General features: G+C 33.0%; 1 protein-coding gene, 2 non-coding genes and 1 pseudogene across 3 annotated transcripts; 3 read left to right on the top strand and 1 right to left on the bottom strand.

Annotated features, from left to right (window-relative positions):
• Positions 1-12,342: 12,342 nt before the first annotated feature.
• Positions 12,343-13,598, top strand: LOC146932145 (putative ubiquitin-conjugating enzyme E2 39 pseudogene; annotated as a pseudogene).
• Positions 13,599-16,488: 2,890 nt separating this feature from the next.
• LOC146932144 (peptide methionine sulfoxide reductase (Protein of unknown function DUF829, transmembrane 53)) lies at positions 16,489-20,895 on the top strand. Its single transcript, XM_085703787.1, has 7 exons — positions 16,489-16,998; positions 18,620-18,677; positions 18,957-19,037; positions 19,148-19,183; positions 19,281-19,520; positions 19,620-19,761; positions 19,851-20,895. The coding sequence occupies exons 1-7, from the start codon at positions 16,805-16,807 to the stop codon at positions 20,330-20,332; spliced, it is 1,233 nt and encodes a 410-aa protein (XP_085559913.1). The 5' UTR covers positions 16,489-16,804; the 3' UTR covers positions 20,333-20,895.
• Positions 20,896-21,995: 1,100 nt separating this feature from the next.
• Positions 21,996-22,068, top strand: TRNAA-AGC (transfer RNA alanine (anticodon AGC)). The gene has a single exon. It is a non-coding gene; the product is annotated as a tRNA-Ala (tRNA).
• Positions 22,069-22,115: 47 nt separating this feature from the next.
• TRNAT-UGU (transfer RNA threonine (anticodon UGU)) lies at positions 22,116-22,187 on the bottom strand. The gene has a single exon. It is a non-coding gene; the product is annotated as a tRNA-Thr (tRNA).
• Between the last annotated feature and the right edge of the window lie 283 nt (positions 22,188-22,470).

Genomic DNA, 22,470 nt, shown 5'->3' with positions numbered 1-22,470 from the left:
TTTTGGTTCTATTGACTCAATTGGGATATTTGACTCTTTTGGAGCTGAGTATTTTACATAGTAGTTGAATTTTCCAGAATCTTGACCTAGCAGATCCCAGTTTTCAGTATTTTTGGATTCTGAAACTGTTGATGTTTCTTTTTTGCATAGTTTTTCAAGGTTTTGAATTGTTAATATCATCTCCCCCTCTTCAGAAAGAAGAGTTTCTAGACGATTTTTTGCAGAGGCAATTTGTTCCTGCTTTTGCCTGAGAGAATTCTGTAATGTCTTTATAGCTGCTTCCATTCTCTTGTCAATGCATCTGCAAAGCAATTCTTTTCAGATTTTATATATTCAATATATGGGTGAAACGGTTGGAGTTTCATCTGCCATCTTACAAGTCTTCCATATTTATAATTGACGCGAAGGTCATATTTCCAAAATCCAGTTACATATTTGGAATCTGTTCTTAGTAAAAATCTGGTTGGAATTAATTCCATTTGCCATTTTGTTAAAACTTTAACACAACTCAATGTTTCTAATTCATGAATTGGATATCTTGTTTCGGTATCTGTAAATGATCCTGAAACATATTTACAAAGTAAAAGATCTTCATCTTTTATCTTATTTTTAATATTTTCATAAGAATAATCAATCTTAGTATCTTTTGATACTAATTTTTCTGATGAATCAGAGAGTTTGTCCAATTTCTCTTTCGAGCTACTAGACTTAGCGTACTGGGTTGCTCCAGTATCTTTCATTCCTTGTTGATGGGTTACATCACCAACATAGTTTCCCGAATCATCAAGATTTAGTATCGCTTTACCATTAGGTAGAGCTCTCATACAACCTGCCCAGGTTGTTTTATCAGCATCAATCTCAACAATTAAAAAATCGTTTTCTGTTGGATTGTATAAGCTGGGTAAAACTTTAATTTTTCTTTTTATAGTTTTTACAGTTAGAGTATCTTGTTCAGTCCATGACCATGGGACTTTCTCAGATATCTTTTTCTGTAAAATCTTTCTTTCAATTGCCAAATTTTTGAAAAATCCTTCATTGGCAATATAATTCAAACATCCTAAAAATCTTTGAATTTGTTTTCGATCTTTCAATTCATCAGGGAAAGCTTGGATCTTTTCCTGAACATGTGGAGATAAATCGAGGGTGCCATTTTCTTTAAAAATAAGGCCTAAATACTCGATTTCCTTTTTGGCTAATTGTGATTTCTTTTTTGAAATAACAATTCCCTTTTCTGAAATTCTGTTTAAAACAATTTCTACATCTTTAAGATGTTGTTCTTTAGTTCCTTTTGTAAAAACTAAAATATCATCAATATATGCCAAACATATATGTTCTAATCCTCTAAGAGCATTATCCATAAATCTTTGGTATATAGATGGTGCTTGTTTTAGTCCAAATGGAAGAACATTCCATTGGTAGTGTCCTTGTGGACATGAAAAAGCTGTTAAAGGCTTAGTTCCTTCTGAAAGTCTGATTTGATAGTATCCTGATTTTGCATCAAAAGATGAAAACCAATCACATCCTTTTATTTTTTGCAAAATATAATCCTTTCGTGGTAATTTATAAGAATCTCCGATTGTAGCATCATTGAGTTTCTTATAATTTATCACCATTCTAGCTTTTCCTCTTTTTATTTCATTGTGATTTGTCACATAAAAAGCGGGTGCTGAATGTGGACTTGCAGATGGAGTAATTAACTTCTTTTCTTAAAGTTCTTTTATATCCTTTTGAAATTCTAATTTATCTTGTACTGAATAAGGCATTTTATACTTTACATTAATCTCCTTATTAGGATCTCGTAATTTGATGGTAACAAGTTCATGATTTGTATTTTTCAGATTATCCAAAGGATCTTCTGAACATACAGCATCAAGTTTTTGTTCTATTTCTTCAAGATTTAAAAATAATTTACCTTCTTCCCAAATACTCTTTAGGTTTATAAGATTTTCAGAAATTAATTGAATAATCTCATTTCTAGTTATAATTTTTGTTGTTATAACTTTTGTCTTTTCTTTGGGGTTTGCTAAATTTTTCCAAAGTAAAGAAATAGTTTTAACATTTTGCACAAACGGTGCATATAACTTTAAAAAGTTATTTCCAATGATTAAATCTAATCCTGAATCATGGAGATAAATTGTTGGTATGAAGAATTCATGACCTTCTATAGTAATTGAGATATTTTTCAAAACAAACCATATTTGATGTTTTGATTTGTCTGCAACAATTATTTCTTTAGGTTTTCCTAACCTTTCCCAATTCCTTGATATGCTTCGTTTTCCAAAGCATAATGTTGCGCCTGTATCTAAATAGGCTAAAATTTCCTTCTTACGAAGTTTTATTTTGATAAAGGTAGCACTAGGGTTTCCTTTACTCAAAATCTTGGTTTTGCTCATCTTCGGAATCTGTACAAAGTTCATAGAAGCTTTGTTGCTCCCAATCAGAATCTGAGTCTGATTCTACTGGTTCATAACCTATTCTATAGATCATGTTTAAAACTTGTTTCTTTTCTTTAGAAACTTTCTTTGGACATTCATTAGCATAATGTCCTGCTTCATGGCATAGCCAACATGTGCATGATTTTTTACCTTTAGGACAGGTTTTATTTTTCCTAGGGTATTCTCTTTTTCTTCTATAGAATTTTTTCCTCCTATGTTTCTTTTTATCATAGGAAAATCTTTTAAATTTCTTTCTTCTAGGATATTTCCTTCTTTTCCTAGTTTTTTCACAACCATATGCTCCAATTTTTCCTTGGATTCTATCGCAGCACAAACCTATTCGTGCATCTCGTTTTGATTGTTTCCTTAGGCATTGTTCTTGCATCCAATTTCTAAGGATAGAAATTCTAGCTCCTAAAGTATCTTTAACCGTTCCTGAGGATACTGCACTGTTAAATTCGTTTTGAATTATTTGGGACATAGACATAGGTAATTTTTGGTAAAATAATTCGACAACCTTTTGGTTTTCTCTAGTGTCTTTATTTAAATCATAATATAATTGTGAAAATTCACAAATATAATTTTCTATGTAACAAGGATTACATATGGATAAATTCATTATTCTCCATAATTTTTCAGTGTTAAAGGCGGTATTTGAATCTACCGTATCTTGCCATCCTTTGAATTCATTTAAAAGCCATTCAAAGATTTTATTGATCATTCCCATACTGTTTTCTGCAGTTTGTTCTTCTTCAGGTTTTTCGGCCAGAAATTTATATGCATTACCTTCTGTTCTACACAAAAGATAATTAAAAATTTGTTTTGGGCTTAGACCTTTTAAGTCACTATCTAACTGTATTTGGATAGTATTTTTATTATACCAACTTCTTATGGTTTGGACAAGATTGTCAACACAATCAATATTTAAAATTCCACTTCCATCGTTTACACTATGTTTGGGAATATAACTCATAGGAATTCTTTGGAATTTAGCTTGAGAAAATTCTCTATGGAACTCTGTATTCCAATTATAAGAGGGTCCTCTTTTTGTTCCTGAGCTTTCGCCCATTTCTAATTGTTCTATTTTAACGAAATTTCCATCGTCTTTTGAATCATCATCAGAACTAAAGTCGTAGACAAAATCTTCTAGATCTTTAGGTTCAGGTTCTTCCTTAATGGAATCTTTTTCACTTATGTCTAAAGTAGCCATAAGTTGTTCTAATTTTTCGAGTTGATACTCTATGTTTTCTTCTATACTCATCTTTTATAATTAGCAAATAAGGTTTTTTCTTCGATTTCGATTTTTTCCTTATTCTTCCCCCCTTCTTGAAGAGAAAGATGTTGTTTACAACAGTTTTTTATCAGATAATTAATCATATCAGTGATATTGTTTAACTGAGGATTAAAAGAATGATATATATGAGGGTATTTATTATTCTCATTTTTATTGTAACACGGAAAATCTTTTTCCATATTTTCCCAGGTTTCATGGGGTCTTTCTAATCCTTGCTCATAATCTTTTGTAAACAAATTATTTTGTTTATAGATCTGAGGTAAGGTTTCAAGAAAAGAAATCTGTCTTTCAAATCTCTCATTTAATTTCTTGGTTTCGTCAAGCAAAGCTTTGACTCTGGTTGTGAGTGTACTATTTTCTTCACTCATCTAGCTATTTCTTTAAGTTTATTCCTTAAATCTTGAGCTAATCCTTTATATTCATTATATAAAAAATGATCTATATTTTCATGGCTTTCATATAAATATTTATCTAAAAAATATTCAGCCGTTGTATTGCACCATCTAATTTGTGCTTTAACTAGTGTAATATCTTGATAGTTTGGACATAAAATAAAGGGTTGTAAAATACATTTCCCTGTTGGTCCTTTAATAAATTCCATTTCTATTGTAAAATAGACTTTTAAAGCCGGTTTTCCACAAACTGATTTAAAATGTTTGACTTTATTGGAAAAGTCATTTGGGTGACTGTACCGTAGAATTCTCCATTAATCAATATGTACCCACTAGCCATATATAGCATACCTAACTAGTAGCTTGCTTGATCAATTAGGTAAACAAAAAAGTACTCGTAGCTTTTAATCTTTAGTTCTGTATGTTTCCTTTTTCTCTTTTACTTCTTGTTTTTTAACGGTTGCAGACGTGACATAATATTCGTAATGAATCATTGAGATAAATAAGAATAATAATAAAAGTATAAAGCTTTCATATGACTGGCTGCAGAGGTAATTGCCGAAACGAGGTAAATTAACCAAAAGGGAACAAAGGTTCATAGCTCCCATGTACATTGTCATCATTACACACGTGTCCAAAATTGGAACACCACTACCATCCATGGACCATGTCATCATGGAAACAAATGTGCAGTTTCCAGACCTTGATCCAGTATTCATAAACATACTACTCCCTCCGTCCCGGAATAACTAACCCATTTTCTAAAAAAAGTGTCCCAAAATAACTGACTCATTTCAATTTTCAATACAACTTTCATCATTCCCAATACAATATAACACTAAATAATACTACTTTTATCATTCCCAATACAATATATTCCACTTTCCCCTTTATTTATACACTTTTCTTAATCTGTGTGAAAAATCAAAGTAGGTCAATTATACCGGGACGGAGGTAGTACTTTTTTTTATGTGATAGAACTAAAAAACAATACATATAAAAAGATATAAATGATGAAAGTAGAAGACTTGCACGTGGTATGGTGGAGTAATATCGCAAGGTTTAATTTGCTTTGGATCTGATGTGCCATTTTAAAATATACTAGTGCACTACACACAATAGATGCATGTTTATTAAAAAACACACACAAGAGATGCATATGGATTTTTTCACCCGCACTGAAAATAAAAATACAGTAATACTCTCGTTTTTATATAAGAAATAGTATATGCGATTTTTTTTTTTTTTACAATCACAAATTTAACTATTTTTTCATTCATCAAAATAGTGACAATACATGATGAAATATAAGACGATTAATATATGACAACTAGATTTTTGACCCGTGCTCCGCTCGGGTTTACTGTAAAGGGATTGACATACGAATAATAAAATGCAATATATAATAGGTAACGGTGAAAAAATAACACGTGATAATCCATAGTAGACAAAATAAAACATTTCATAAAATGTATGACATTTGAAAATATTATAAAAGAAAATTCGGTAATCCTATCAATAATTCAGGTATATATAACCAAGTTTACATGGAAATTAGGGTAGCCGAAAAAAAGTATAAAATAGAAGGCATCAAACGTGATCATTGATATGCTCATAGTTTCTAGAACAAACGTGCAGCATCAAATAAGTGTAGAAAATATTTTCTTCAAAAAAAAAAGGCAAGAGGATATGAATGAAATTGGTGCGATGCATTTTTTTAGATGGAATTTGTTAGGTTAAATAATTGCAAACCTAATAAAGCAGATGAGCGGGAAAAAATTAGGTTAAATTGCTACAGACAAAATTAATAAATAAGGATGCCGCTTGAGTTAGTAAATAAGCTACATTGTTGACTTGCTTCATAATAAAATGTATCCCTACAATTTGATAAAGAGTGCATAATAGTTTTGCAAGCATATAATAAAGCACTAAACTTCGTTCTATGACTCAATCTACCCGACATGCCTTCAACGACGAGCATGCAATCCAATTCTATAGACACTCGAGTATAACCCATATTCATAAGTCAGAGTTTTTTCAAATCCCATGCTTCAGCCTCTTGAGGACTAGGTTGGCCAAAATTCCAAATGGTTTGTGAAAATATAAAGTTGCATTTAGGAGTGTAAGTGGCTCTGACATAACCGACGAAATCGAAAAAGTACATCCAACCTTATCTGGTTCGGTTCAAAACCGAACCAAACTGACCTAAACCGACCTAATTTGATTTGATTCTCGGTATTTTATTAGGTGATTCGAACCAACAAACTGAACTGATGCTAGCTATAGTCCACTCCCCATGTTACTAATATCATCCCTTCTCACTCACACACACACACAGTTAAAGTTAGACCCAACATTAAATCCAACGTAAAATGCTCTTTATTTCATTCATTTCCTTACACTTTTTATTATGTTTTTTTATAAAAAAAAATATTATATTTCAAAAGTTGCTTTTCTAGTGCTTTAATGGATTTGGAGTAAGGGTTTGATCCTTATGAGTAGCAACAAATTGGAGAAGAATGATATAGATTGTATCGAATGTACTTCGAGGAATTACAATTGAAAGGAAAATTGTGTGTCGCATGTGAAGGTGAGAAAAACACAAGAAGGGGGGTTGAATTGTGTTTTTCAAAATTCTTCGTTTCTCCTAAACTGAACACACTGGTCAGAAGCTAAGTGGGACAGCTTCTGAAGTGATAATCAGAATCTGAATGCAGCGGATAAAAACAGAGAGAGAGAGAGAAGAAGAAAGACACAAAGCAATTATACAGGTTCCTTCCATAAACCGGAAGTAGTCATGTCCCCCTTACACTTCCAAGGAGAGTTCACTAAAAAGTAATATCTGATTACAATTGCTCAAGCACACAACAAGAGACTTCCTTTGCTCAAGCACACTTTGCAAGAGTCTTCCTATGCTCAAGAACACAATCAAGAGATTTCTATGCTCAAGCACAACTGCAAGAGACTTCTAAACAAACAAGATTACAAAGAAAAATGTTTGAGGTTGAACACTTGATATACAATCAGAGGTGCTCACAATACAAATCAGATAAGACTCTAAGACTTAAGAATTTCTAAGATATGACTTTGAGAAACAGAAATTCTAAGTGAATGCAGAACAATTTCAGCAGAGGTTTGGCACTTGTAAGAATATTGAGAGTCTTTCGTTCAGCATTACCAAATCTCTAAGTCTTGACTTCTTTTTATGGAGGTGTGAAAGAGACGTTGTGAAATTGCCAGCACATCAAAAGAGTCGTTGTTGAAGCTTGATCTTTCACCGATGATCTTTTGCCTGATTTGGTTGTTGTCCTACGAAGAACTAATTTCAAATCCATTCCAGTTGAGAGGGTACAATTCTGCAGGCTTGGTTGTACATTCAGAGCTGTTATTTTGTCTTGTAGCAGAGACACAAAACAGAGTAGTGGAGAAGGTGGTTGTACAGTTCGTACAAAGTACAAATGTCAACGCTTTTGTTCCTTTTGCAAGCAAATGCCTTCAAACACTTTTGAAATGACCGTTGCAAAGTTCCACTAGTCTTTTGCTATCTTTAGATGAATTTCGATCCATGAAACAACTCTTGAATCCTTGAATTTTGCAAATCCAGTTGATCTTCAGCTTCTGGTGAAAACAGCTTCAGATGAGGCAGCTTTTGACGAGGCAGCTTCTGATGACGTTGTACTTCAGGAGCACTAGTCTTCAGGAGCACTAGTCTTCAGGAGCGCTTTGCCTTCAGGAGCTTCTAAGCTTCAACTCCGTTGATTCCTTTGCTCTTTATTTGCTCGTTCAGAACCTTTGTATGATAAAATTTTTGTCTATGGTCCTGTACACTTGAACAAATATTAGCAATTCCAATTGTCAATTTTTAATACCTTGTTATCATCAAAACTCTAAAGGTTCATTGTTAAACACATTTTGTTCCAACAACATGTTATGATTTAGTAGCATGATCCACAATAAGAATTACATTCTTAAGTTTTCCATCATCTGCACCGGCATTCACCCCTCCGTAGCATGATTCAATAGTATGCAAGTAGTAGCCAAAAATAAATAGTAGTTTGGTAAGCTACATAAAACATTTGAGTCTCTGTAATCTCTTCCTTATTGGAGTTCATTAAGAAAGCTATATGCAAGTTCATATACATAAGCTAAGTCCAATTGTTCGAAATCTAGTTGCAACTAAATGTCTAAAGTACATCAAGATTTATCATACCATAATTTTGGCTCTTCAACTTTACCTACATAATACACATAAAAAATGGCTATTACTTTTCTCATCTTATTCATTTCTCGCGCGCCCAATTTTTCTTTTCTTTTAAAAAATGTCCTTGAGATTTTCGGATTTTAAAATCCGAACTGGTTTTTTCCTTTGTTATAGGGTGAAAAAATAAGTTTTTCACCAAGATTTTGTAATCCGAAGAAACCCGACAATCTCAAAAAATAGGGCGCGCTATTTGATTTTTTCGGATTATAGAATCCGAACACCCCCTATACACCATTTTTTCATGGTGCTGATGCAGTTGGATTACATAATCCGGACAACACCAACACCAATTCTGAACATGTTTATAACATGGATAGTCATTTTAAGGACAATATTAATCTTCCTAGCTTTCATCCTTGTGTTTTTATGATCAAGACTCCCTTAGAAGAGACTTCTTACGGGACTCCGCCCTCAAATTCAAAATTCCATCGTTTAGACCCTTTTTTTCATGGTGCTGATACAGTTCGGATTACGTAATCCGGACAGCACCAACACCAATTCTGAACATGTTTGTAACATGGATAGTCATTTTAAGGACAATATTAATTTTTCTAACTCTCATCCTTGTGTTTTTATGATTTTATTTGACATGAATAGACCTTTTTTTTTTGTTGTTTTTAAAAGCAAAATTCAAAATTGCTGAAATGGGAGAGATTATTATTGCTGATTATACATAAACATAGTCCGGATTATGAAATCCGAACTCGTCCGGATTATGAAATCTGAACTGCAAAGGGGGGTTTTTGGAAATTTTACAGGGTGCGTGAGACTGCCATAGGGTGGGAAAAACAATAGTCTAAAAAAATCACTAATGAATTTCAAGGACGGGCCTCGTCCAACACAACAAACATATCCTTTAAAAAAAACACAACAAACATATGATAATCCCTAATCGTGACGCACAACATTTTCCTTTCAATTATAATTCTTCTAAGTACATTTAATACAACCCATATCATTCTTCTCCAATTTATTGCCACTCATAAGGATCAAACCCTTACACCAAATCCATTAAAACACAAGAAAAATTGTTTGTCACGTGGACCAATTTGCTTGATTTTTGTCAATTTCAGGGGGTATTTTAAACATAAGTTTGAAATTTGAGGGGTGGTGTGGGGGGTATTTTCTCATATGTGCGAAAATAACCACACAAAAATATTAAAAAAATTAAAAATTGAAAAAAAAAAGAAGCGATTACCTCGTTTGATGTGGCATGCCATGTTAGACTACGTGGGAGTGCCACATTATGTTGACCAACGGAGGAAACTAATGAAGGCGGCAAGTTGACTAATGTTTAACAATTTATGAGAGTTTTCGCCTTTTCTCAAATTATGGCGGTAATTGCAATATTTTATAATTTTGGAGGGGTTTTGCATATTTACTGGATTTTTCTTAATCAAATAATAAAAAAAATATTAAATTTGTATTTTGGTTGAAAACTAGTAAACTACCCGTGCAATCGCTCGAATCACATGACATTGCGGTAATTATATATAAAAAAAGTAGATTGTTAATATTGTCGAATGTTTAAAGATATTAAATGAAAATTATTAATATTAATGTAATGTTTCTATTAAGTTTTCTCTCTCTTATATCTACAAAAATTTGTTAAATAGTTGAATCACGTCAGATGTTGATTTCATTTGCTTATATATGAAAAAACAAATTTTTACGTATATATATGTAAAAGACGATATGATTAAATTTTGAAAACTCTTGACTATTTTCAAAATAGCAAAATTAATGTAGTGTTTCTATTAAATAACTTTTTATTTTATATGCAAAACACTGTTCAATGTTTGCACCGCTCCCGTTGCATATTGTATATGCTTATATCTGCTTGAACAAATTTTATGCACATATCTGAGAAAATCCATATGATAAAATATTAGAATTTTGTTGGAGTACGATTTTTATATATTTTTGGTAAATTTGAAAACTCTTGACTATTTTTAAAATATCAACGCAAATATAGTGTTTCCATTAAATATTTTTTATTTTATATACAAAATGTTGTTAAATATTTGCAGCGTACTCGTTATAGATTTTATGTACTTGTATCTCAAAAATCTTTATATATACCGATATATGAGAAAGTCAATATGGTTAAATTTTAAAAACTGATGATTATTTTAAAAATATCACATTAATGTAGTGTTTCTATTGATTTTGATTTTTTTAATATGCAGATTAATGATATTAATTGATTAAAAGATACGAGGGTAAACTATTTTCTCTTATGCCATAAAATAGTAGAATAAACTAATTTCATATATTTATGTTATAATAAATTGTTTATTTCCTAATGGATGGAATTGGATAATCTATACTATATATAAAGAAAACAACCCCTTTCAGCTTTTTTGGGTTGGCTTTTTCTTTTCCAAAAATGCCTTCATCTTTCAATACAAATAACATTGGTAACTAAATAGATAAATGATAAATTTAAATATTAAAAAAATGTAACAAACACGATATGAAAATATATATGTCTGTTTTTTTCTTTTATCATTTACAAAATGTAACAAACTAGATGAATATATTTATACTTACTTTTTCATTATTTCAATTACACCCTTAAACAACTTTTACTATAATAAAGATTGTTGTTGGCGCCATTAAAAAAAAAGAAACTTAGATTATATTTTTTGTTATATTATTGGTATCATTGAAATATATAATTATGGTTAGTTTGGTTTGTTATAATTTGAAACAACAAATATTTATATTTTTAGTTTTAATCAAAATCAAAATTTCATAAAAAAAAACACCGTTCATAATTTTCAAATGTTAGGACAATAAAAAGAGCAGAAAGATGGCCACGTGAGTGCCCATTTTTTTGCTAGTGAAAACAAGAAGAAGAAAAAGAAAAGGAAACAAATTGGTTTTATATTTTGAATAATAACCATTAGACATATAAAACTACAAAGGTCGTGGATTTTTTTTTTTGGTTACAAAAGATCGTGATTTAAATAAAGAAAATTATAAATTTTTGCTAAAATACGATTTTTATATATGGGGTTTGCTAGAACACACCCACTAGTTTTTATGTGGGAGTGTTTTAGCAAGTAAATAACTAAAAAGTGGTTAAATACACCCTAAGGTGTATGTTGCTATAACACACCTTCTAACAATAACAAGTGGGTGTGTTCTAGCAAATCCTATAGGCATTTGCTAGAACACACCCACTAGTTTTTATGTGGGAGTGTTTTAGCAAGTAAATAACTAAAAAGTGGTTAATTACACCCTAAGGTGTAGCTTTGCTAAAACACTCCCACATAAAAATTAGTGGGTGTGTTCTAGCAAACCCCTTTATATATTGTGAGTAGATTAGTAGATATATTGTTAGAGAAATGATATTTTGACAACTTTTGGACAACTTTCTCTCTCATACTCACATGATGTTATTCTCTCTCTTCCTTTTTCTCTCTCCATTGTTTTTGACCAATAAGAAGTGAGAAAAACAAGGTTGTCAACAAAGTTGTCATCAAATGGATGTCAAAATATCAGTATTCGTATTGTTAATACTACTTAATAGATTTTTTTTTTTTGACAAAGATACTACTTAATAGATATTAATAGATCGTTGACTTACGGTAAGCTCATGGAAAAAAGTGTTTGCCTTTGACCAATCGCCGAATAACATACTCCCTTCGGTCTCAAATATAAGAAAAGATTCTTTTTTTAGATTCATTAAATAATTAATGTATCTGCTTTACAATGTAGACCAGATACATTAACTACTCAATGAACCTAAAAAAGGAATATTTTCTTATATTTGAGACCGGAGGGAGTAAAACTGACCAGAATATACGGATAGATTAGGTCACAAAATACGAGAGGGAAAGATCCTTTTTATTTTTGTGGCAGCTCGTAACATATTTTTGTGGCAGTATATAATAAGAGAAACACAACAACACAATTGAATTGAGAATTGAAAATCAAAGAAGAAAGGGAAAATTAAGATGGAAAAAAAGAACACCTTCGGCATGGTTTCAGACTATTCAGATCACAAATTCCACAGTGACAACATCAGTGGAAACTGCTTCAGAGATACAAAAAGCGCCCTCTACAAACGAATCATGAAAGAGTGGAAAATTCTCGAAAACAATCTCCCTGATTCCATCTACGTCAAAGCCTATGAAACCCGCATCGATTTACTCCGTGCCGTTATTGTCGGCGCAGCCGGTACACCTTACCACGACGGTCTGTTCTTCTTTGACATTCAATTTCCTGCCGATTATCCAAACAATCCACCAAAGATTCATTATCACTCTTTCGGGTACAGCTTAAACCCTAATCTTTACCCTGACGGCACTGTTTGCTTAAGCCTTCTCAACACATGGCCTAGTACAAAGGGCGAGAAGTGGGACCCATCTAGGTCTACTCTTCTTCAGCTGTTAGTTTCTATGCAAGCACTTGTTCTTAACGAGTACCCACTTTTTAACGAACCTCTTTACCGTATATTCAATCGTTCCTTTCATGAAGCCAAGTCACTTACTTACAATGAAGATGTTTTTGTTAAAACATGTCACACTGCATATTTGATCATTCGGACACCGCCAAAGAATTTTGAGGAATTTGTTAAGGAACACTTTCGTGAACGAGGGCATGTTCTTCTTGCTGCGTGTAAAGAGTACGTGAATGGGCGTGTGAGGGTTGGGTATTATGGTTACAACATCAAGGACACCAATAGCAGCAGCAGCAGCAACAACAACAATTCTTCGATAGTTATTGAGGTTAGGGAGTCTTTTCAGGTGTCGTTACGGCATGCTTACCGCTGTTTGTATACAAAGTTTAAGGAGTGTGGTGCTTCGTTGGAGACTTTCCATCATGACTTGGAGTTTGAAGTACAAGTCAAGAGCATGAGATCCAATGCTGGGAATGGAATCTTCAACAAAGCAATGACAATGATCAAACAAGCTTTGGGATGGACGAAGGAGCAGAGTACCTAATAACTAACTGCATGCATGATCATGGTTATTTTTTAATTATTCAAGTCTCTTTTTGTTTTATTTTCTTATGTTGGAGTTTGTTTTTCCCATGAATCCTAGGGACACTCACTTTTCAACATTTATGTAACACTCACTCTCTTATTGGATGGAATTAATGTATGTCCACCTTAAATGAAACTCATTTCCAAATTGTGAAACCCAACTTAATTTAAACCAACTAGGAAATGAGTGTTGAGCAGAGTGTTGTTAGCACCACTCTTGTTTTTCCGAAGTCTCTCTAGAGTATGATATGTTTCTAGTTTCAATTTATAATGAGATGTTTCTAGTTTCAATTTATGAATGAAGTTAATTTGTTCCTTAATTTTTTTCTCTGTTTTGTGTTGTGTTTGATTTTTACTTCTTTTTATAAATTGAAGTGTATTTGTGCTTGTGATTTGATGTGACTTGGTAGAGGTGAGGTTAGTATAGTTTGAAATTTTATATGGTTTCATTTCATCTTCATGCGATAAGTAAGAAACAATTGGTTGTATATTTTCCTTCAAAAAAAATTTGTTGTATATTTAATAGTAAATACGGTCTTTGAAGAATATAACATATATATAATCTTGGTTTGAAATTATACTATATAGTGATGAAAGGGAATTAAATATCTCATCAACAAATGAAATCGATCACCAATTTAAGATTCAAATTAGATCTTTGTTGGATTCTAAGTTTACAGGTTTATTCACCTTTTAAAAAAAAGGGTCATGTTAACCGGTGCCCCCGGGGCACTGGTTAAGAAAGCCAAAAGAAGAAATTGCAAGTCAAAAAAGACACTTTTTAAGCTTTTTATGCATTGATTACACAACTTTTAATGCAAAAATTACTAAATTTGCTCCCTTAACCAGTGCCCCGGGGGCATTGGTTAACATTTCCCTAAAAAAAATTATAGGTTTATTCTCTTAAGTCTACGCTAACAGTGCAAGAAATACTCAAAATCGAATAAAGTTGTGTAAATACAATAAAGAACAAGTACTAAGTATAACAAATGAAGGAGAAAAGTAATAAAAAAAAAGTTTAAGAGAATGGTATTATTAGTATTACTACTACCAAGAGTGAGTTACATACATCAATCAAACAATCAATAACATGTTTATCCTTTAAGGGAAGGGATGTGTGATATAATATGCAATCTTGCATAATGAAAATGAACGTCCGAATAGAACAAATCTCATATTTATAGCAAAAGAAATAAACTAACTTAAGTTTTCATGCATGACATGTGTCTTCCTAACTACTTAAAAACTTCTTTTGCAAGTTTCTTCTTGTATTCGAATTTTGATCTTTGATGGCCTCTGTTTATACCTAAAAATGATTATCTTGCTAGCAAAAATCGGCAAATATGTGATTATCTCAGTTGATGGAAGGTTAGACAAAGGTTATAACAACCAAGCTAAAGATATATGTTAAAGCTCAATCTAAGTTAAAGCTCATTAGAATTGGATAATGAGGCATCCAACCCACACTCAATGTTTACAATGCCACTAGCTGCACAGAGAAAAGAGTAAGGAACCATGTCGTGAAAGTTGCGCATTGTGGATCTTGTCAAGGGATCGTACCGTACAGTGGGAAGCTGACAATCGAATGTGGGGTTTCATGAACCCTTCAATGAGGAAAAGTAACACATTACGAGCGAAAATAGTCGAGTAAGACTAGACATCGTGGGTCATGTTGTTTCGGCTAATAGAAATAGTTTTGCATATAAATACCTACTTGGTACAACATATAACATATGATCAATCAAACACATGATATTTTCACCATTTTTTAATCCTTTATTATTCAATATTTATCTTTATTTTACATGCATTCTTAGTTTAGTAAAAACTAAAAAACAACCATACTTAATGCTCTACTAGAGAAAATAAGGAACCCACATCTTCCTTTGTCAATGTCAATTGTTTGAAGAAATGGAATCAAATTTGATAAATCAAACGACTCTTTGACTAATTTCTAACTCCATCAATAAATTTGGCACGCCCTATGGGACAATACAACTTTTACCATTGAAAAATTCAGTTCTTTAGTTGAAGACCATGTTTGGTGTATGTATTTATGATCAGGAAGTTTTTTTTGGATGTATGGATCAACCGTTATCGTCAACATAAAGAAGGCTAGACCAAGACTGAAATGAGCCTTAACAAGCTTTAGGAATGCGAACATATGAGGCTCCTCCTAGTGTTTTTGAGGCACCACCAATTGGTCCACCTGAGACTCTGGTAGTAATGTTAATATCTTTCACTGGCCAAGATATTGACATAAGCATATGTGACATCATCAATCAAGTCTCTCAAGAACTTGCAAACATTGTTAATTGTTCATAACGAGATTCAAAAAAACAATAAGTTGGAGGCCAGACAAACTTATTACGGCGATAATTCTATCACCTATGCCCCATGAGGAGTTTAAGGGAATGAAGGTACCTTCTACTTCAGTCAAACAAATTCAGTCGATCATTGCTTCGATAGGACCTTAATAGGTTCATTCGATACATACACAGAAGGTACCTTCTACTTCTTATAATTCCCAGTCTAGTATTTTTGTCATAACTAACCTTAGGAGGCACTCATTGATGAATGATACATACAATCATGCTAATCTTCAAGTTGGACAGGTATATATTACAAAGAGATCACCTACCGTAGTAGGACAAATTGACATTACAAAAGTGACGCCTTATTGCAATATTATGCATGCGAATAACATGTCATACGCCGGAGGCCGAATACATCTTCAGCCTAGCAAGACGATCAAAACGTCTAGTTGTAGATTACTTAATCCACCAACCATGGGCAAATCCACTTGATTTCAAAAGAATATGTTCATATTTGATTAATAAACCGAAAAAGTTAATGATCACTTTGTTTAAGTTAACCATTTGGACGGTAAAAAATTGTAAATTGTAATTTTTGTTTTATATTCAAAATACCAAACTTAAATGTAGATCGTCTGATCTTGATGGAACGACTCTCGAATGTGTGTTGCTCTCATGAGCGGGGTCCATTATTGTGTGACTTGAAAGAGAAGGTGCATGATCTTGAATCTGAAATGAGATGTGGGGTCGGTCATCTACAATAATGTTGGCTTAAGCTTCCATCACCTTGAATTGAACTCAATCTAAAATCCAAAAAAACACACGAATCCCTAAAACTAAAGGCCAATTTGGATATCCAGTGTCTACTCAGCATCACCCATCACCCACCATTTTATTATTCATTCTTATTCTTTATTACTCATAGTTAAATTAAATTAAATCTAAATATTATTGTAATCTCAACAACAACAACAACACAATCTTTTTCCGATTCAAAGCCATCACTGTTATTTTCTGATTGACCATAGAAAAAAAAAAAAGCTTCAAACTTTTGAATTTCTCAGCTGAAATTCACGTGTTTCGCTTACTGGGTCAATCTCATATCATCGCTATGCGTGGAGTTGAAGGTTGTGCCGTACGAGGCGGTAACATCTACTGGGGAAGAAAACACGACACTGATTTCAAAGGAATCGTTGTAATCTTTGCTTGGGTTTCAGTTCCACAAAACCTGTTACAGGAATTCGTTGACCTTTACTCCTCTTTAGGTTGGAATTCTCTTGTTTGTTATGCTCATTATCTATCCGCGTAAGTTTCTCTTTTCTAGCTTCTATATCATTTTTTTTTCAATTTCGTTGGCCATGGAATAGAATTATTGGATTTAGAGGTTGATAGATTGATGGGTTTGGTGTTACTTGTGGATGGAATTTTGTAAAAACAGAGCTTTCTTGCAAAGTTTAGACTAAAATAATAATATTTGTTTAGTAATTTTTGGTCATTGAAAGTATAATCATGTATGATTTTGGTTACTGATATGCTGTGTACTTAGTTCTTTGGATTATCGATCAGAATTATTATATTTTGGAGGTTATTTTGATCCTTCTAGTTAAGTGTTTTTGGGTTTTACTTTGCCTTAAGCTTGTGAGAGGGGAGCTTGTATGAATTGCTTGTTATGTTTGCCTAACCATTTGGAATGGTTATAGCAACAAAAACTACCTTGGATGATGCTTTGCATGTTAAATTAGCATAATGATTTTTAATGTCAAACGTTTGATCGTATGCTGGCACCTTTTCTTAGCATTAGTTGTCTGGCTGAGAATTACAAAGAAGAGAAGTGAAATTTGCGAAGTTAATAGATAGGTGGTAGAAAGTAGAAACTATATGCTGGTCTGCTCTGGCAACTTGAACAGGGGACCATTTGTTGAGAATAGAATAAGTTACTCCAAAGATTGGGTGGGTTAGTAATGTATGTGTAGCTAGCTTATACAGACTTGTGAAATTAAGAATATGGGTAGGTTGGAGAGGTTGAAATTGTTTCTTTACGTATTTAATTCATACCAAAATATAGCGTTGAATCTTGTAAGACAGCCATGGATTCAGCTGGAACACTTGTGGAGGGTTTGTGATTTCATTTTTATTCCTATAGGAATGTAAGAGACTAGTCTGAATATGCATTTGTTTAGTTGCTTCAATTTCTGGTTGAAGGGCTCTATGACAAAGCTCAAATAGTTCGATTTCAAGAAGAAAAAAATGTTCTACTTCACTAGTTAAGTTAATGATATTTAGAATGACAAGGTTATTTTTAGTTTTTTACTATTATCCCGCAACAGCATATTAGTATATGATCGAAACAGTAAAAATCAAGCTACGAAACTGTGTATTATTGAATAGTAAAGATGAGCTCAAGAGCTCTACCGTGGTGGAAAATAAAAAAGGAAGGGATAAGCCAGAGTTTCGAGAACTTCTAACCAAAGCTAAATGCTCCTAAACCAGAGAAAATATTCCCCTAACCAACTCTAAAATATTCAGAATTCCCCTTTCCACTACCCAACCCCCTCACATGAGATTGGTGCACACCTCACTAACTAACTCATCCTCTCCCCCTTGCCCCACCTTTTTTCCCTTCGTGCAAACCTTCCAGAAGCTGGCTCGTGCTGGTTTGCCCCATTGCTTAGCTCACCATGGGCTATAGGTCCAAGTGTCCTATCAGTATACTTGTAAGTTATATGTAGCTTGGTGTTTTGCTATCCTAAATCTGTTCTTACAAATACTTATGTGCGCTCAATTCATAACCAACTAAGTATCTATTGGTTGCACGTTATTTTTTTGAATAAGGTCACCACCGTATTAAATTTGTGCTCACCTTGACTCATTGGTTTGGTGTACAATACTGATGGAATTTTTATATCACAATTTTCTCTTCATCCAGGTTCAATGAGGAAAGTGCGGTGCCATTGGCATTTTATGTTTTTGATGAACTTATTGAGGTTAGTTGCGAAATTTTCAAAACATGCTAAAATTTATAGCAATGCTCTTGTCAATTTACAATTAATTAGGAAAATGCTAACAAGCACCCTTGGGGCACTTGTTTAGAAGTCAATAGAAGAAACTTTTTCTTGGAAATTGTGTATTCAACACATTGAAACTTAAAAAAAGAACTTTTTCTTCATAAAAATTATAAATCATTTCCTCTTTTGATTCCTTAACAAGTGCCCTAAGTGTCATAGTCATAGGTTTAAGTGAAAAGATTGCTTTGGGTTACGCAGGTGCTAAGGACTAGGCCATGTCCTGTTGTGTTTGCTTCTTTTTCTGCTGGGTCGAAAGCCTGTCTGTACAAATTATTTCAGGTAATTTCAGTCATCCAATTTTTATCTTTGGTATGAAGAATATTATTTGAAGTTGTGCATGTCTTTTGGGGTAGAAATGCCTACTATAATTGCTTTCCATACAAATGCAGCTTAGTGAAGGAAGATGCACAGCTCCACTCAACTTGGTAATGCAATTTTCAAACCTCGCTTTCTACTTTGATTGATGTGGTTTTCTACATCGCGGCCATTGTGGAATTTATTAATTCATTTGTTATTTCGTAGCATGACTGTCAATTGTTTAGGAACTGTGTTTCTGGACATATATATGATTCTGGTCCACTAGATGTTACAAGTGATTTTGGCTTCCGCTTTTCTCTACACCCTTCCATTGCAAAAGTGCCCGGACCATCAAAGCTTGTTTCTTGGGTAGCAAAGTCTGTTGCATCTGGTTTGGATGCTTTATACTTGACTAGATTTGAATCTCAATCAGCTGATCATTGGCAGGCTTTATATTCTTCTGTTGTAAGTAATCTATCTTGACCATCTGGAATGTTTAGTGCCATGTTTCGGTTTTTATTTTTTACTTTCGTAAATTAAACCTAATTTCATTGTTGTCTTCAGAATTTTGGGGCTCCATTTCTCATTTTATGTTCGGAGAATGATGAACTTGTGAGATATCAAAGTATCTATGATTTTTCTCAACGATTACGCAATCTCAACGCTGATGTCAATCTTGTAAATCTGAGAAGCTCATCTCACGTTGGTTAGTCTGAGACCCATGTTAAATTATGTTCTGGCAAGCTTGAACGAGTTTAACAGAGTTATCATAATAGTTATTATTATCTGATTCAGGTCATTATGAACATCATCCAATCCAATACAGAGCTGCTGTGAGCCATTTATTGGAGAAGGCCGTGTCAACGTATTCACGAAAAGTTATACTTGAACGAGAAAGAACTGGTATTGATGGTACGCACGACGAGATATCTGAGTTAATCTGTGACCTGCAGAAAGTTGCAATTAATTCAAATGAGAGTTTTAGAAGAGTTGCAGTGGGACCAAGTGACCACTTCTTTTTGCCTAGTTCAGCAGGACATAACAACAATGATAGAGAATCTGGGATTCCACGGGACGAACAGAAAGAAGAACCCGTTTGTGCTCCTAGCTTCCCAAGCATCAGCGCTCACAGCGTCCTTGGGCAATTTCTTTTTGACGTTTGTGTTCCAAAGAATGTTGAAGGTTGGGATGATGTGAAATTTTGTGGGAATCGGAATGGGAGGTCACGTGTGTCACCTTTTAGAGGAATTAAACGCATTGGTCGCTCTAGGTTATGAATGTGCTCTCTTAAATCTGACTTGAGAAGATACTTTGTGATAATTTTGTTCGAAGCATCCTGAATTTTACGAGACAAAGGAGGATATGAATATGATAGATTTTGGTGCAACAGTGGGCCGGCCGTTGTATCGTATCTGGCAGTGCAATGGTTGCGATGATTCAACTATCGGGTCTGTAGTTGAATTTGAAGATTGATATGGATAAAGATCGTTTGAGTTCTATCAGATTTGATTGCCGTAGATATAAACAGGTGATCATAAGTTATAATTGTTGTCACTCAGAAAGGGGAGTGGTTGATTACTTACTGTTAGAAATAAACTGGGTGATGTTTGACTAAGGTAACTACTCCCTAGGTAATATAATTGTTTGAAATGGAAAAAGATGTACTGAGGTATTTATAATTTTCTTTTTGACAATTCTGAGGCGAGGTATATATAGTTAGAACATGAAAATCTTTGTGTCTGTATATATTTGTGGGAATAAATAGGCCATGTTTGAGGCTAAAAAATTGTAAATTAGACATGTCTAACATGTAAGAAAAGCAGAATATTCCGGTGTTTTACTTTGTTTGATTTGTTGACAAGAGTTTGACAGAAGTTGATATGGCGTATGGCTGCTCAAACATTGTGTACATAACTTTCAAAAGTTCGAAAAGTTTATGAAATTAGATTAATGTTTTTTTTAGACCTAAATGAGACGAAAGTTCATCCAACAAAAAAAAAATGAGACTAAAGTTATTAAAACTACTCTCTCCAAAGTATGTCACCTTAACAATAATTAACAAATTAAAAATTTCAGTTAATAAAGAGAAAAATGGAATTAAAATAACTGGCAAAAGATAATGTTATTATAAAGCCACTAGGATTGGTCTAGTGGTCAGGAGTTTGGGTACAAACCTCATTAACTCCCGTGTACACCGAAAAAATAATATTAAAAAAAATAGTGTAATAAATAATAAAAGAATACAGTAAAAAAAGATGCATTAATGTTTTAGTATATACTAGAAAAAGATGCACTAATACCTTAGTAGTATCGTGAAATTACAACAAGTTTATTTTACTAGAACTAGAATGACACAATTTTGGAAGGAGGGTATTTTTAATTGAGAAATGATGTTTAAACAACCATTTTTTGATAATGTTTGTGATAATTTTTTCTCTCATACTCACATTGTGTTTCTACTTTCTTTCTCTATTGCTTTGATTTTTGTGCCTCTACCTAAATTTATTTGTATAATTTGGTTGTCCAACAAGTTGTCACAGTAAAGGGTTGTTCAAATAACATTCTTCTTTTTAATTTGACCTTAGTTAATACGACAAATTAACACCACACACAATCAAATAGCAACATCCAAGTTCAAACCTTGAAATCGACGTTCTGCAAGCAACCAAAAGTTAGACATAGGTGGAGTTGAGATCCTCTACATCATTTGTGCATTTTCTTTCCAAAATGAAATGTCGATTATTATAATTGTAAAGCAAATAAAAAATATAATTAATCTCCAAATATTAAACGTTATTATTAACCATTTTTATTAATTCATTGAGAATACCTTAAGCCTGGGGATACAAGCCAGTAAAGATGAGACAAACTGAGCATTAAAATTGATGATTTGGTTATTTAATTGGTCATATACGTATATACAGAATAATATTTCAAAATGGGGATGTAGCTCAGATGGTAGAGCGCTCGCTTAGCATGCGAGAGGTACGGGGATCGATACCCCGCATCTCCATTTTTTGAAATAATCGGAAGGAAAAAAAGTCAAAAATATAAATCAGTTGCCCTCACGCAGGATCGAACTACGGACCTTCAGTTTACAAGACTGACGCTCTACCACTGAGCTATAAGGGCTCTTGTTGATAAATCACTTACTATTTCATTTTAATTTATTCATACGTTTCTTGTTTGTTAGAAATAAGGGTCCATTTACTCATTTAGTATATGAGACACATAAATGAGTGCAAACACGAACCAACATGCAATAGGTTATATTATAGCAGAGATTTTGGAATATGTTTTGTTGCCAAAGGTAATATTTTTGTTACAGAGAGGTTGTAGATATAATGAAGTTCATTAATTTGAATGCTCGAGACATCTCATTAAATTAGGCTCTCTTATACATATCATTGGTAAA

The sequence above is a fragment of the Medicago sativa genome, chromosome 4 (assembly GCF_051527215.1).
Source record: "Medicago sativa cultivar Bolivia chromosome 4, Bolivia_mono, whole genome shotgun sequence".
NCBI classification, from domain to species: domain Eukaryota; kingdom Viridiplantae; phylum Streptophyta; class Magnoliopsida; order Fabales; family Fabaceae; genus Medicago; species Medicago sativa.
Note: the sequence above shows the minus strand (reverse complement) of the source record. Positions and strands in the feature narration are given on the sequence as shown.